The sequence below is a fragment of the Diadema antillarum genome, unplaced genomic scaffold (genome assembly GCF_040938485.1).
Source record: "Diadema antillarum isolate AM-2024a unplaced genomic scaffold, OU_Dant_1.0 scf00000156, whole genome shotgun sequence".
Taxonomy (NCBI): domain Eukaryota; kingdom Metazoa; phylum Echinodermata; class Echinoidea; order Diadematoida; family Diadematidae; genus Diadema; species Diadema antillarum.
This window is the reverse complement of record NW_027271045.1, coordinates 787,481-801,537: the sequence shown is the minus strand read 5'-3', so window position 1 is coordinate 801,537 and position 14,057 is coordinate 787,481. Positions and strand designations below refer to the sequence as shown.

Below are 14,057 nucleotides of genomic sequence, written 5' to 3'. Positions count from 1 at the left end.
TACAAGCAGAATATATTTGTAATACAATGTAATTGCAAAAACGTAAATAAAAAAAAATGTGAAAATGAGTAACAAAATGGAAAAAAAAATTGTAATGTTTAGAAATACATATACATGTATATGCATATGCATAATGCAAATTAAATAAGGATGGGAATGGAAATGGAGGGTCCCACTAAAAAGCAAACTTTTACGATATGGCCGACGTAAGTTACAATGTTTTAAAGCCAAGCAGGTCTATACCTTTGGCAAGCTTTCTGGTTGTGACAATTATCCTTTGGTATTGAAAGTATTAATAAAGTGTGAATACATTAGTAAACCAGTCTTATGTCTCAGTTCATGATCCTCAAGTGAAATCTGAAAAACAAAATACAGGTAATGTATAAATATATTTCAGAGATACTATTGTAGATGGATGAGAATGTACTGCCTTGAGTGGTCAAGGCTAGATCTACAATAGAATACTTCACTTCTTAGCAGCATTGTTATGAGGGAAATGTGATATGTTGATGTCTACCATCTAATAATGAAATGAAGTACATATACAGTATTCAGGCTTAGAAGTAAAGTGTGTGGGTTTCCAGTTTGTACAATGTACATTGTACATGGAATTTTTACTGGGCATCACTCATGCGTTGTCACGAAGTATCACATTTTATCTTGTAAATGCAGACACATCATTCAGAACTTCTGATTAAAGACAAATCCTTGATACCAAATGGCATTTGCCCAACCTTCATATTTGTGAGATTTGAGGGTTGTATGATCTGTGCATTGCAAAATAATTATTGGAAGTATGTATATGGAAACGATGTGTGTGTGTCTGTGTGTGTGTGTCTGTGTGTGTAAGTGTGTGAAAATTATAGTAATGAAGGATTGCAATGATGAAATATCGAAATTATTACACATAGTTCATCGACCATTATCAACAGCAGCAGTACTATCATTCAGCTTTGATAAAAAGTAACTAGAAAAGTATTTTAAAAATGCTTCAGTTTCAAAATGTCCACTCTCTTTTTCTACACACACACACACACACACACACACACACACAAAACCACACACATACACACACTTTTGATGCATTGTTTTTTTGTTGCTATGTTTGTTTAACTGCTCTCGCAGATTTGCAGCTCAATAATGCTTGGAGGGACAATTGACCACTGTAATACACAATTACCTGCAACATGAACCAATAACACCCTACGAAAGAGCATCAGGCTCCTATTGTCAAAGGATGAACCTTCAACTGGTTACTTAGTAATTGTCCATTTTGTGTTTGGTGAAATTCCTGGATTGAATTCATAACTGCATTATTTAAATGCCATATGCCTACCTATGGTCAGTTTTGCACTGTGGATCTGAATTATGAACAAAGTTTGTGTCTTTACATGGAAGAACTGAAAAAGTAAAGCATATTCTGCACTACATGTATAAGCTGTACCAGGCTGTATTGAATTTTGTCAATACATTGTACTGTAAAAGTGGAAATTTTCGCGGTGTTGAAATTTTTGCGCGTTTCGCGCAACCAGAAACTAGCTCGAAAATAAAAGCACGCGAATATTTTTGTTTGCCATATGTTGCAGTAGTTGGTGTCTTGATTCCGCGGAATTAAAAACACGCGAAACTCTTCTTGACCGGCCGAGCGCAAAATTAGTCATGCACAAAATAATCCACTTTTACAGTACAATGTACTTCGTATCAGGGTTCATATCAGCTTCCATAATGGACAGATGTGTGTACTAGTAACTGGATAGATGGCATGACAAAAGTACGGTTTAGGAAGAACAAACAGAATTGTGGTACCTTTGATGCAGACTTTAGTGTACAATTACCATCTCTTGCTGGATGGAGGCAGAAACTGAATGCACAAATTTTCTGTGCCAAGCTGTAATAAAGTGCAACTTATACTCTACTGGCCATGCCATACAACATCACCCAAAAGACCAGACTTCTCAATAATTTTCCTTCCATAGAAAATATTTAATACATTATTACTCATCATCATACCATACATCTCATATGTAGTTATTTACTGTACGTAGAAAAGTTTCACATATTTTCATATATTTTCCTCATAAAAGTGTTTGCGCAATGCCCCCAGAGACAATTATTTCTCATTTCTTCAGCTTTCCTGCATTTCATGGGCATGGGCTAGAACATGAATACTTCACACAGACAACTCTATGTATTTAAATGTATACAGTGTACAGATCTCCCCTACTAGTGCATAGCAACCAATATCCATAATATTCCTTGTTATTTCTTGAATTGAATGGCCTCACAATGAATCTAAAAGTAAACATGTCTCACATTTACAAATATTTTCTCAGCTGGTACATGTACAGTACTAGTGTACAATGTGTAATTACGACTTTTTTTACCTACACACATAAGATTACATGTTACATACATTAGTTCCTTGGTCAGGCAAGCTCTGAGGTTGCCATCTGAGGTTGTCATGGGCAACCGTTATCAGAATACCGGTAGTATGCACAGGATTAAAACGCATTATGAAAATACAGACAACCTCTCCTACAGTACAATCTAAAGGGAGCAGAGAAAATCCTTTTGAAGTACCTAAATTTTGACTTACACAATAGATTAGCACATACAAATGTATGCTTTGTATCTGGAGTTGAATTTTTCTTTGACCTTGTCAATTTTTCGACTTGTGTGAAATCAACTGAGGCAAGATTGATTGTGTTAGTCTATTATGCAGCTTCAATCTCAAATACAGGTATCTCTAATTGACAAAAATGGTTTACCATCATGTTTTGTTTTGTTCATTTGTTTTTTCGTATATTAAGTCTTCATAATACTCAATGCATTTCACCCCTTGGAATGCAAAGATTGCACTCATCGATATTTGCTATGATGGGCAAGTTTTGGGTAAGTTTCCTGGTTATCTAGGAGCGACCTTTCTTAAGGAGGTACGGAAACTTTGAACATGATGGGAAATTGGTCTGTTGACAAATAACATGTATTCATAGTGCAACAGTATGCTGTACATGTACATAGGCGCACCTGATGACACCCAGAAGGGAGAATCTACAGTGTCAAGTGAATTATTGACAACACATCACTGACTAGTATGTACAACTATCTGATGTGACAAAAAGAACATTTATGAGTCTCTGTTGTATGTTTGATTTGTTTTATTACGTCTTCTGGGCCAATGAATGTATAAAATGTCACATGCACTTTTGGAAGGTTTTACTTCGGAGCATTTAGCTTTTCCACGATGCATTTTTTAATTATTGATTTATTTCATGTGCCCACATACTTTTACTCATGCATGTAAGTTTCCATGACATATAATTTCCATTTTTTTTTCACAAATTGAAACTCTCTTAGTACAAGGTAGTTTGCATGATAACTCACCCAGCAACCTGTGATAAAGAGAATTAATGACAGTCCACAAATGAAGACCACTGTCACATGACTGGGATCATTTTGATCACATGATCTCTACTTATTGACATCTGGTTTAGAACATCCACACTCATTCACCAGTGAAGGAAGCACAACACTTGAGGTGCCAACCTGTAACACAGCAGAGGCACCTTATGGATAGGTAAGCAATCCAACAAAAATGTACAAACTGGACATGATCAGGGGGGTAGTGATCCTCTTCACACTTTGCATCCATCATTGTAATGTTAATGGCTTAAGTTGGAAAATCACCAAATTCGTACATCTGTCTTATTCTGACGCAGTTGAACCTTTTTCCTTCATACATGATCAGCGACGATTCCGTTCATTGGTATTGCAAAGAGCACCATCATGATTGTTTTTTTCACTGTTGTGTGAAAAAAATTTGATGAAGAAATGTTACTATTCAGGAGAGCGCCCTCACATGGGTCACTGCTCAGGCGGTTGCTTCTCAGACTCTGTACCTATGACGACTCTTTCCACCTCCTCCATATCGATCCCTTTGTCCTTGATGGCATTCTAGAAGAGATCATGCAAAGAATAACCCACGTTATATCATAACATTATGATCAGAAAAATCAAAAATAGTAAATAACGTACATGTACAGGGCTGATATCATCAATCACAAAAACATGCTACACCTTGTATTATTATTTCCAGTTTGAATTCTTTTCTCTCCCTGATATTTTCATCAAAATTTTATTTCAAATGAGGATGAGAGAAGAAGAAGAAGAAAAAAAAAAGGAATGATGTCAAAGAGCAAAAGCCAAATAAAAATCACATGCATTTGTCTGACAGGCATAATTATGCTGAAATCATTTGTGGTGTAGAGTGCAAATTGAACAGGAGGAATTATTTGTTGTTAAATACGTACTTTCAACTGGGTTTATGGGAATGTCTATACCAGTGCTGGATTGTCAGAATTGTGACTTTATCTGTTTTTGTTTTTTTCTTAATTTAAGTTGTGTCAAGAGCTACCTTATTTCTTTTCTTTAAGGATGTGAAAACAGAGGATTTCAAAATATGAAATTTCTAGCCACCAAGTTCTGAATCACAAACTGGTAGAAGTATACTTTGCTTCAAATGAAGAGAGACTGCCTGAATCTCATCTAAAATTTGAAAGCACACACTTATAGCTAGGGTCTGTACTGGTATATGCTTCCTTTCTTCCACTTCCTTAAAGGGAACCCAAACCCAAAGAACAATGTGGATTGAGTGAAAGCAGCAACATTAGTAGAAAACATCAGTGAAAGGTTGAGGAAAATTGGACAATCAATGCAAAAGACCATTGAATTTTTAAAGTTTTGGTGTTGGAACCGTTGGATGAGGAGACTACTAGAGGTCATAGCGTCATGTGTGGACAACATATAAAGAAAATATAAAGGGGATTCCATAAAAAATTATTTTTTTATGAAAATTACACATTCCATCAACTTGATATTGACATACAGTCTGTAACTTAAGGGTAGCAATTATTCCCCCTGCTTTCTGAAAGCAGTTACTCAAGTGCTCTTTCATTATGCTAGAAAAGTGAATTTTTGTAGAATTCCCTTTATATTTTCTTCATATTGTTGTCCACACATACTTCATAACCTCTAGTAGTCTCCTCATCCAGCAGTTCCAACACCAAAACTTTAAAAATTCATAACTTTTGCATCGATTGTCCAGTCCAATTTTCCTCAAACTTTCACTTATGTGTTCTAAGCCTTAATGTTGCTGCTTTCACTCAATCTATATTGCTCTTTGGGTTTGGGTTCCCTTTAATATTCCAATCATCACATTTAACATTTAAAGACATCACAAGCCATCCTTTGGCCTTCAGCTATTACAGCATTTTAGTGTTTTCAAGGAACTTGAACACTTACTTTGACACACTGCTGATATTTTCTGAAGAGCTCACCACAGCTGTCTGTTGTGTCTCCCTTGAGGAACTTCTCACTGAACCATGAGTTGAAGCAAGCATCATACTCATGCTTCAGGTCATTGCACTCTTCATTGAGGCTGTTCATCTCTTCAGTTTTGATAATACACCTTTGATGGAAAAACAAATATCAAAGAAACAAACAACTTTATTAAACCGTTCCTTCTGCAATTCTCTAAGTACCTTTAATGTCCCCAAACGAGATTCTTTTAGCCTGTCCAGAGAGAACGGACAGGTTGGTAATCCACCTGTGCGAAAGCAGTCAAGCGGTGCATGTATCCCTTCCCCATGGTCAACTACATGTGCCCTTGAACAATGGAAATGTAAATCGAGTGCGAAGTACGAATAGAGCATGTGCTGATTGGCTTAAAGACTCTTTTTGTTCTACACAAAACCAGGCACCTGAATGGGATGACTGGGGTCAGCAAACACAGAAATCTACTGAGCTCAGCTTTGATCGCTAATGTATGTTCATACAAGTTTTATAGCAGAGCAAGGGCAAACTAAATCAGAAAAAAGGTAAAAAATACTGTGATGTATGCATTTTTCCAACAGAAAGAGAACAAGTGCTGATAGAATAAACTCTAATCTTTTTATCAAACCCATTTTGGGAGACATCATAACACAAAGACACATGAATTTAGGCCACGAAAGCAGGCAATCTTGTCTTCATACCGTAAGGAACGGGTTAAATGAAGCCCATTACTATTAGTTAACTGTATTTACTCGGGTATTCCCCGCCTCCCCCCCCCCCCCCCCAAAAAAAAAAAAAAAAAAGAAGTAATTTTCCTTTAGCCGTTTAGGTCTATAGCATAGAGTCATCAAATTGCACAATGCAATGCACTCTCCATTTGTTTTTAATTTGCCATTTACAATGATTTAAACTAAGTTTAATATACTGTCATACAATGACGGAATGTCAATACTTATAGATCTACATCTACTACCTACTAAACTAGTTCACCTGAGTTTAATTTCGCTTCGTTGACCCCGGAGGAAAAAACACACACTAGACCTATATAATTTAGTGTTACACTCCAAGCCAATATATTGACAGGAAACGCAAAATACCTGAGACCATCTGGGTAGATGTAGTCTTAATATTGAACAGTAAGGGTTCAAGAGAATCATAGTACACTATACAGTGTATTTACATGTATTCTCAGACTAGTCTAGTCAGTGCAGTGCAGCGTGCAGCGTCTGTACGATATAATATAACTTGGACCTTAACTAACACCAATATCAAGAGGTGGGGCCGTGTAATACTTCAAGCTTGCTGAAGACCAAATATGGCCAATTTTGGGTTATCATCGTTACTATACATGCTGCACAACTAGGCCTATAATGTTGGCAGGCAATAGATAAAGAAAAAAAATGAGAGACAGCTGTCACTGACACTTCGAATAATTACCAATACATTACCTTTAAGTCTAAAAGACTAGTTCAACTTCAGGTGGACTCACATGCAGCGTTACACGTACTGTACTGTGTTTGAACTTTGTACGCAATGTACGAGCACCAAAGTGTTTAGTTCAGTGGGTACGGGTCACTATATAAATTTGTTCTGTGGTACGGGTACGGGGCCGGGGACAGTGGTCGAGTCATGTTTACACTTCTTCCTATTCGTTATGTCGCCATCTGTCGCTGGAACGTGAGAATTTTCTAGTACTGTAGTACACGGTCAGTTGACGGTACGCTATCACGGCCATAGGGTGGTTGGTTGGAAGAATGAAACTAATAATAATCAACATGATAGTATTGTCATGAAATTAGGTGTCTAATAATTATGAAGCTGCAGCTGCTCCCAGCACAGCTGCTAGGATGCATTTCACAAAATTACACGACGTCAGGAAAGCTAACAACAACATCAATTACAATCGTAAATGATGGTTATGATGTGTTTATAAAAATAGGCCAGCTGACATTTTTTTTTCTTTCCAAGGCAACCCGATTGTGCTATATTATCATAAGCATCATTAACAATATTCCTTTCCTACTCTGTTTTTTTTTATAACAAAGCAGTTCAAGTTTACTTTCAGTCAGTGTCCATACTGCGGCTATGTGACCAAATTACTCAAGTAATAATTTCCAAGTACTTGATATCTTATCTTCTGCTTTGAAAGTACTCCGATATTGTTTGTTTGTTTACAGGTGACGCTCTTGGGTTTTCTAAGTTTTCATTAACTATGGTTTCTCAACATAAAATACCAGGGATTGTAAGCCATCTACAGTATACTGTAGCTCGTTGATTTAGACAGCTCTGCGAAAACTTTTGAGAAACAACTTGGCTCTGTAATGATAGGGCGAAACTTTACGAGTTTGAATGAAATAACTTAACGTAATGCTTGAGCTCCTTCCATTACCGTCTATGCTAGTAAACTATTATTACTAATACATCAGTCACTCCCATTCTCTGGTCGCGGTATTGCAAAGGGAACCCAAACCCAATGAGAAATGTGAATTGAAAAAATATAAAGAAAATTCCACCAAAATTCACTTTTCTAGCAAAATGAAAGAGCACTTGACTAACCACTTTCAGAAAGCTAACATGATAGGTGCCTATACATGTACATGTATGTCAGTATCAAGTTGAGGGAATATGTAATTTTCATGAAAAATGAAATTTTGTGGAATTCCCTTAATTTTTCTTAATATTGTTGTCCAATCATACGTCATAACCTCTAGTAGTCTCCTCATCCAGCAGTTCTAACCCCAAAACTTTGAAAATTCATAACTTTAGCATCGATTGTCCGATTTTTTCTCAAACTTTCAGTGAAGTGCGCATGCTCTACTGATGTTGCTGCTTTCACTCAATCCACATTGCTCTCGGGTTCTTGTTCTCTTTAAGGTCTTAATGTCAACCTACCGATCAGAAACTGGGTCGTTATGCTGTTGATACTAATAGAAAGATGGAAAAGACTATACAGTCCTTGTTTGAAATGCGAATATATCGTTGTCTTGTTGTCAGATGTTGTCAAATGAAATATATAGAAATAACACGTCGCTAAAAACGCTATTATCAATGCAATGATGATGGAACTTTTACTCTCCAAGCAAAGGACCATCATCATTGAAATGGCAGAATAGTGTTGATAAAACCAAAGTAAAAATGAGAGCTTGATTATATATAATGCGTGTTACCGGCAGGCATCAAAGCGAGATAAAGGTATAGGAGCGCCCATCACTGCAATTAACCTGTTTCTTTAAAAAGTTATACCATAAAAAGAAACGACCATCATGAAAATCGAGTATCTAAATAAAAAAAAAACTGTGATGGGAAGGCAACATCGTATATACAAATTAGTACATATATCATTATCACAATTATAATTTACGTTAATTGTGGAATGGTCATGCTATGTGATGGACGTGGGTCGTTCTTAATCATTGTGTGGACTTGGGTCGTTCTTTGAATCATTTACAGAATAGGCTGTTATATTAATGGTATGGTAAAAACAATAGATAAGAGAGTTTGTTACTTTTTTCAGCTTTTAGTCTGTATGGCCCTATGTAAAAATGTATAGTTGTCTACCATAGTATAATGTCTCTCATCACTATACTAATTCATCATGTGTGTGTATCTTTGTGTGTGCACGTCTGTCTGTACACAAACTGTACATGGAGCTAAAATGTGCATATTATGACTGTGTATGTGTTAAATGCGTGGAAATGTCTTCCATCTGTCTCTTATAAGCAATATGTGGACAATATAACTAAGGAACCGCTAGAGGTATACCCAGCTCTGAGCTGAAACTTTGCACATGTATATATAAGTGGATAAAGTTGTCCCCATCAACTCATGGTTGCACACAACTAAGGTCAAGGTTCAAAGGTTATTGGTCAAGTTAAAATGGCAAAATGTCACAATTTCCCCCGTCTCTCTGCAGTGCGGGAAAGTCTCTTCATAAAGTTATAATGCACACGTATTACTAGACATCAATTCTCTGAATCTGTTTGTCCATTTGTTCAAAGGTGTAGGTAAAAATGCTGTCATTTCACTAGTTTCTCCATTTTCTAAAATGGTTTGATTTCTACATTTCTAGTATACTGATGCTCCTAAATTCAGGCCTATTAACATGCGCACTGAAAATATGAATTTCTTCACATGATTCCCCAATAATTTTGTGTTATTCAAATGGCAGGAACTTGGTTCTTTTGCAATTTATGTACCTTTCCCCCTCTGCTCTGAAGCCTTTTGCTCTTATTTTGCTTCTAGTCTAACATTCCTTTGTTTTTTCCCAACCTAACTCCTCATCACTGTCCAGCAAGTCATGTTTATTTTGTATGTCACGAATAGGCCTAGACAAGGAGTGATGAGAGAGGGCGCTATAATATGAATGTATAAATGACCCAAGTCCAGGACCTGGACTTAGGCCATTCTTACATTCATATAAGATTTCACTCATTCATTTCAGGCACTTCCGGGGGTAATCACGGTTTATCATTTATACACAAGATGAGTCCATACATAAGCTACAATTACTCATGTCAAACTGCTTTGGCCAAAAATTTATTGGACTTATATTCAGGTTTTCAATTGTTCTAGTAGACTTAACTTGTAAGATTTTTCAAGAATCAGATTTAATCTTATTACATCTGCATATTGTCGATATCTTCAGAAGTACTACAGGTGTCTGAAATAGCGATCTTCACCGGGATTAGTTCACGAGTTTATCCAACATGTCCAAACATCGTTACTTTATGCCAACAACAACAACAAAAACTGTGAAGTTAAGACACCTTTCTTTTCTGAAGGCTGAATGGAATAATTATTATTTGATTGTATATCAATTTTGAACATTTTATAAAACATTACCTAATAATCCACTGTATCATATACTCAATATTTTCGTCCATAACAGCAGCAGCTACAAATATACACTGTCATTACGTTTCTTTGCATAATGATTATGACCAACGTATTTCCCAAAAGCAGCCAAAACAGCGAAGAAATGGAAATGTTGTGAATGTCTTGAAAGTAGTTTGGATGTTCATTGCGATCCAGTGGCTTCTTGAAGACAGTGCTATAATTATGATGATTATAGATTACCCACATAATGTGGGTAATCCAAAACTCTGTCTCTCTTTCCATCTCTCTCTGTCCTTATTAAAGGCTTATTGTGTGTGAATGTGTGTGGATACATTCGGATCTGCATCATTTACACATATTCCTCAATGTTCCTAGGGATAACAGATTCATTTTGGGGATAAATATAATTTGTCAGATAAACCAGAAGTGATCAAGACAACAACAAGAATGTCTGGGAACGGAACGCGACATGATATCAATGATCTATTCAAAACGCAACTGTTAGTTCAACAAGGCGCATTGTTTATTATCAAATTTAACCTTTCCTCACGACTTTTTAAAACATATCAGTAGTGATATGAATGACAAATTCAGCATCCCCTAGATTCATCTTTCAGTCAAAGGCAGTGGAGGTACGTACGCCTGGGTATACATAGCTTCATATCAGCTGTTTTTTTAATTTTTGGATATTAAAGTTGATAACGTCGACGTTTCCATTATCACAGGTCAATGACAGAGACACGATTGCACAACACTGATTTCTGTCATTGTGCTGTGCTGATAGCAAAACTTGCAATCAATAAATCAAAATCCTTCTAAAACGTTTCCCCGCTCATAAGTAGTGGGTTCAACAACATACATTTCAATGCACGAGGCTGTTATACACCTACTGTTATTGTGATATACATTAATTATGTAATATTGTCAGAAATTGTAGCAAGATAAATCTGATTGTAAAAAATCCCCAACACATCATAGATATTATAGAAATTGGGTCATTTTTCACAACGTAAACTCGCAAACAATGACGTTACTGATTGCACGTAATGCGAGCAAATTAGGGAGAGCACAATTATTTAAATACCAATTGAGACTAACATTATTGCACATACATTACGTGTCAGTTCTTGTTTATGATACAGGAAATATAGGCCCTACTAAATATAACAGTATGATAATAATTGTTTGCTCAAAAGAGCACTTTATACCTTCTGCGTTGTTCTGTATGATAGCTGTACGTGCTGTGAATAAGTATAGTGACGTTAAGAGAGGGAGAGAGAGAAAAAAAAAAACGAGAAGAAGAAGTCTGTTGAAGACCGAGTTCGAATAAAAGCATACTCAGACACAATGGTGATCGACTATACACCAAATCGTTTCGGCTATTAGTTAATGGTACTAATCTAATCCCAAGACATGGGGTAAGCTGGTTCTGAGTTAATTTTCCGTTGTGAAATGGTTCATACGAACGTTGAAAGAATATCATAGCACTCTAGCATTAAACCACTCAGGTTCACTTCTCGATCCTCTCATAGCATTAATGTATATAGGGATAGCCAATAAACCCGTACAAACCAATTATTTACCCAACATTTTTACAAGTTTTTCAATCATCACCTGCCTTCAGGAAATTACTGAGTATCTCTTTGTTTTCCCCTTTATACAGTCCTCCCAACGAATATTCACAATTTGTATTTTGTGCCTTGATGGCCCTTTTCATATCACGAACTTATGCATTATAGGCTTATACCCATTTTCTTTGTAGTGGTTACTTGGGTTAGACAGAATTAAGAGAGACCGCTTCTCTCTTGTTTCATTGCAGGGTGACGGGTGCTATATTGGGGCGATTGGTGGTATAATAATATTAAGAGGTACTGTTGAGATAGTTTTGTTCATTTATCTGCATCGTACCGCTGGTCACTATTCAGAGCTCTGGATTTTATTCAAAATGCTATAGTGTCTCCAAATGTAGCGCCCCCGATTCAACTTTCAGGATATGGTAAAGTGTTTGGAAAATCTAATTGATACACAGGTTGCACTCTAGGATAGCATAGAAGATTGACAGTAAATGCTTCTCCGTCGGCACTCACCCCACCACCTCCCCCCAGCTAAAGACATGAGCCGTCTTATGGGCATTCTCTATCCAACATGTGTGTTGCCATCAAGATCAATAGCAACACTTTTTGTTTACGCAACCTCATTATTTAACTCAGAGGAGGCCTAATCACTGCGGACCTCTCCCAACTGGACGTAGAGGCCCGAATTCACGAAGGTGGTACAAATGAAATCATGGTTTAAACCATGGACAAAAAACATGGAGTGCCAAGTGTCGTATGGAATATTTCGTTCAGAAATCAGTCAATGCGTCGATGAAATAATTATTTTGTCACGAAATGACACTATTGCGTAACTAAAGGAACATTTCATCCACGAAATGATACAAAACGGTCAATTTGTCAACGAAAGTTAATGACCAATTTCGGACAGAATATTCAGTGCGACACTTGGCGCTCCATGGTTTTTGTCCATGGTTTAAACAACGGTTTCATTTGTACCACCTTCGTGAATTCGGGCCAAAGAGAGTGAGGTGTCGTTAAAGGCAAGTGCATTACCCGTAGTCGAGCACCAGCCAATCCGCAAACCGTTCTTAGGAACATCCCTGACTACTGAAGCCCGTCCTCTGGCAGATGGATGCGAACCCTTCTTCTATTGCCTTCTCGAGGCGAGATCCTTTCATTGGCTTTGGCAGACACGTAGTTCATATTGTGATCATGAAGTAGGTTTACTTCGGTATTCAACCCCCATTTAGAAGGAGAAACTATTAGTCTTCCTAGCTTCAGTTCATTCCTGCAAATGTTTTTACTAAAAGCTATGCCCTGTGCTCGCTCGATCAGGACCTTTAGATGATGATCGTCGTTATCCTTACGTTTGACAAGGTCCTCTATGTTTTCACAAAGCGTTTCTCGAGCGTACAGTGGTTCTTCCTCAAAGGGTAGACTCAAATTCATGCTCCGACCAAGTAAGCTCGTCACACCATCGACTTGACTTATCATCTTTCGCTTCTCCGCAACCATAGTCTGTAAATCAGCCTCTATCTGCTCGAACAGTTGACTGAGGTCATGTTTAAGTACATCTCTTCTTTCTGTCAGCTGCTGGATGTACTCGTCGTAAGTCTTGTGGATACTATCGCAGACACACTCCATCATCTTCTTCACCGTTACTTGTTTCATCTCAATCACCTCAATCCGCTCCTCAAGGTACTTCTTCTTCAAGTCTGCTTGGTGTTTCAAAGCATTAACTTTCTCCTGTAACTGCTCTTCGAGAGCTACTTTCTCTATCACCTGCCGACCCATGCGTGCATGTTCCGTCACTCCGCATTTCGCGCAGACGTAGCGACGGCACTCGGTGCAGAAAAGCTCCTCGTCCGCGCCAGGATGCTTCAAGCACTTCCTGCGTCTTTTCAATGACATCTTCCCCTTCATCACGGCTTTGATGTCGACCGTTTGATGGTGCGCGAACCCTTTCCATCCAGAGTGTATCCTATGACAAGAGGCGCACAAGTTCTCGTTGCAATGCAGACAGTAAGAGATGGCAGGTGTCCTCAAGTTTGGGTCACAGTTCATGCAGGTCACCCCACGTGCTGCCATTTCTTTTAGCAAAGAGAGAACAGCTCTGTTCGCTTGGAGCTTCCCCAAGTTTCCGTCAGGCACTTGAGTGTCCTTCTTGCACACAGGACACTTCAACTTCTGCTGATTGATCTGTGTGTCCAACACCCATTGGAGACAGGCTTTGCAAAACGTGTGAGAGCAAGAAAGCAGTGTAGGTTGTTTGAAGATTTCCTGACAAATTGGACAGGTGAGATTCCTCACGTTAATGGGCTGCAAGGTGGCCAT

The 14,057-nt window shown here is 37.7% G+C and overlaps 2 protein-coding genes across 2 annotated transcripts; both read right to left on the bottom strand.

Moving 5' to 3' along the window:
• Nucleotides 1-2,080: 2,080 nt before the first annotated feature.
• On the bottom strand, nt 2,081-5,489 carry LOC139722035 (TP53-regulated inhibitor of apoptosis 1-like). Its single transcript, XM_071633357.1, has 2 exons — nt 5,302-5,489; nt 2,081-3,954 (listed from the first exon to the last, which is right to left on the bottom strand). Exons 1-2 carry the CDS (start codon nt 5,443-5,445, stop codon nt 3,865-3,867), a joined length of 234 nt encoding a protein of 77 aa, XP_071489458.1. The 5' UTR covers nt 5,446-5,489; the 3' UTR covers nt 2,081-3,864.
• A 7,338-nt stretch (nt 5,490-12,827) lies between these two features.
• On the bottom strand, nt 12,828-14,057 carry LOC139722080 (E3 ubiquitin-protein ligase TRIM45-like). The gene has a single exon (XM_071633401.1). The coding sequence runs from the start codon at nt 14,055-14,057 to the stop codon at nt 12,828-12,830; it is 1,230 nt and encodes a 409-aa protein (XP_071489502.1).

What these genes read in the sequence shown, in the direction of transcription:
- LOC139722080 (XM_071633401.1), bottom strand. Translation starts at nt 14,057, where the DNA reads ATGGCCACCTTGCAGCCCATTAACGTGAGGAATCTCACCTGTCCAATT.
- LOC139722035 (XM_071633357.1), bottom strand. Translation starts at nt 5,445, where the DNA reads ATGAACAGCCTCAATGAAGAGTGCAATGACCTGAAGCATGAGTATGAT. An exon ending in AATATCAGCAGTGTGTCAAA is followed by an intron (nt 3,955 to 5,301) that starts GTAAGTGTTCAA and finishes GATCTCTTCTAG; the next exon opens with AATGCCATCAAGGACAAAGG.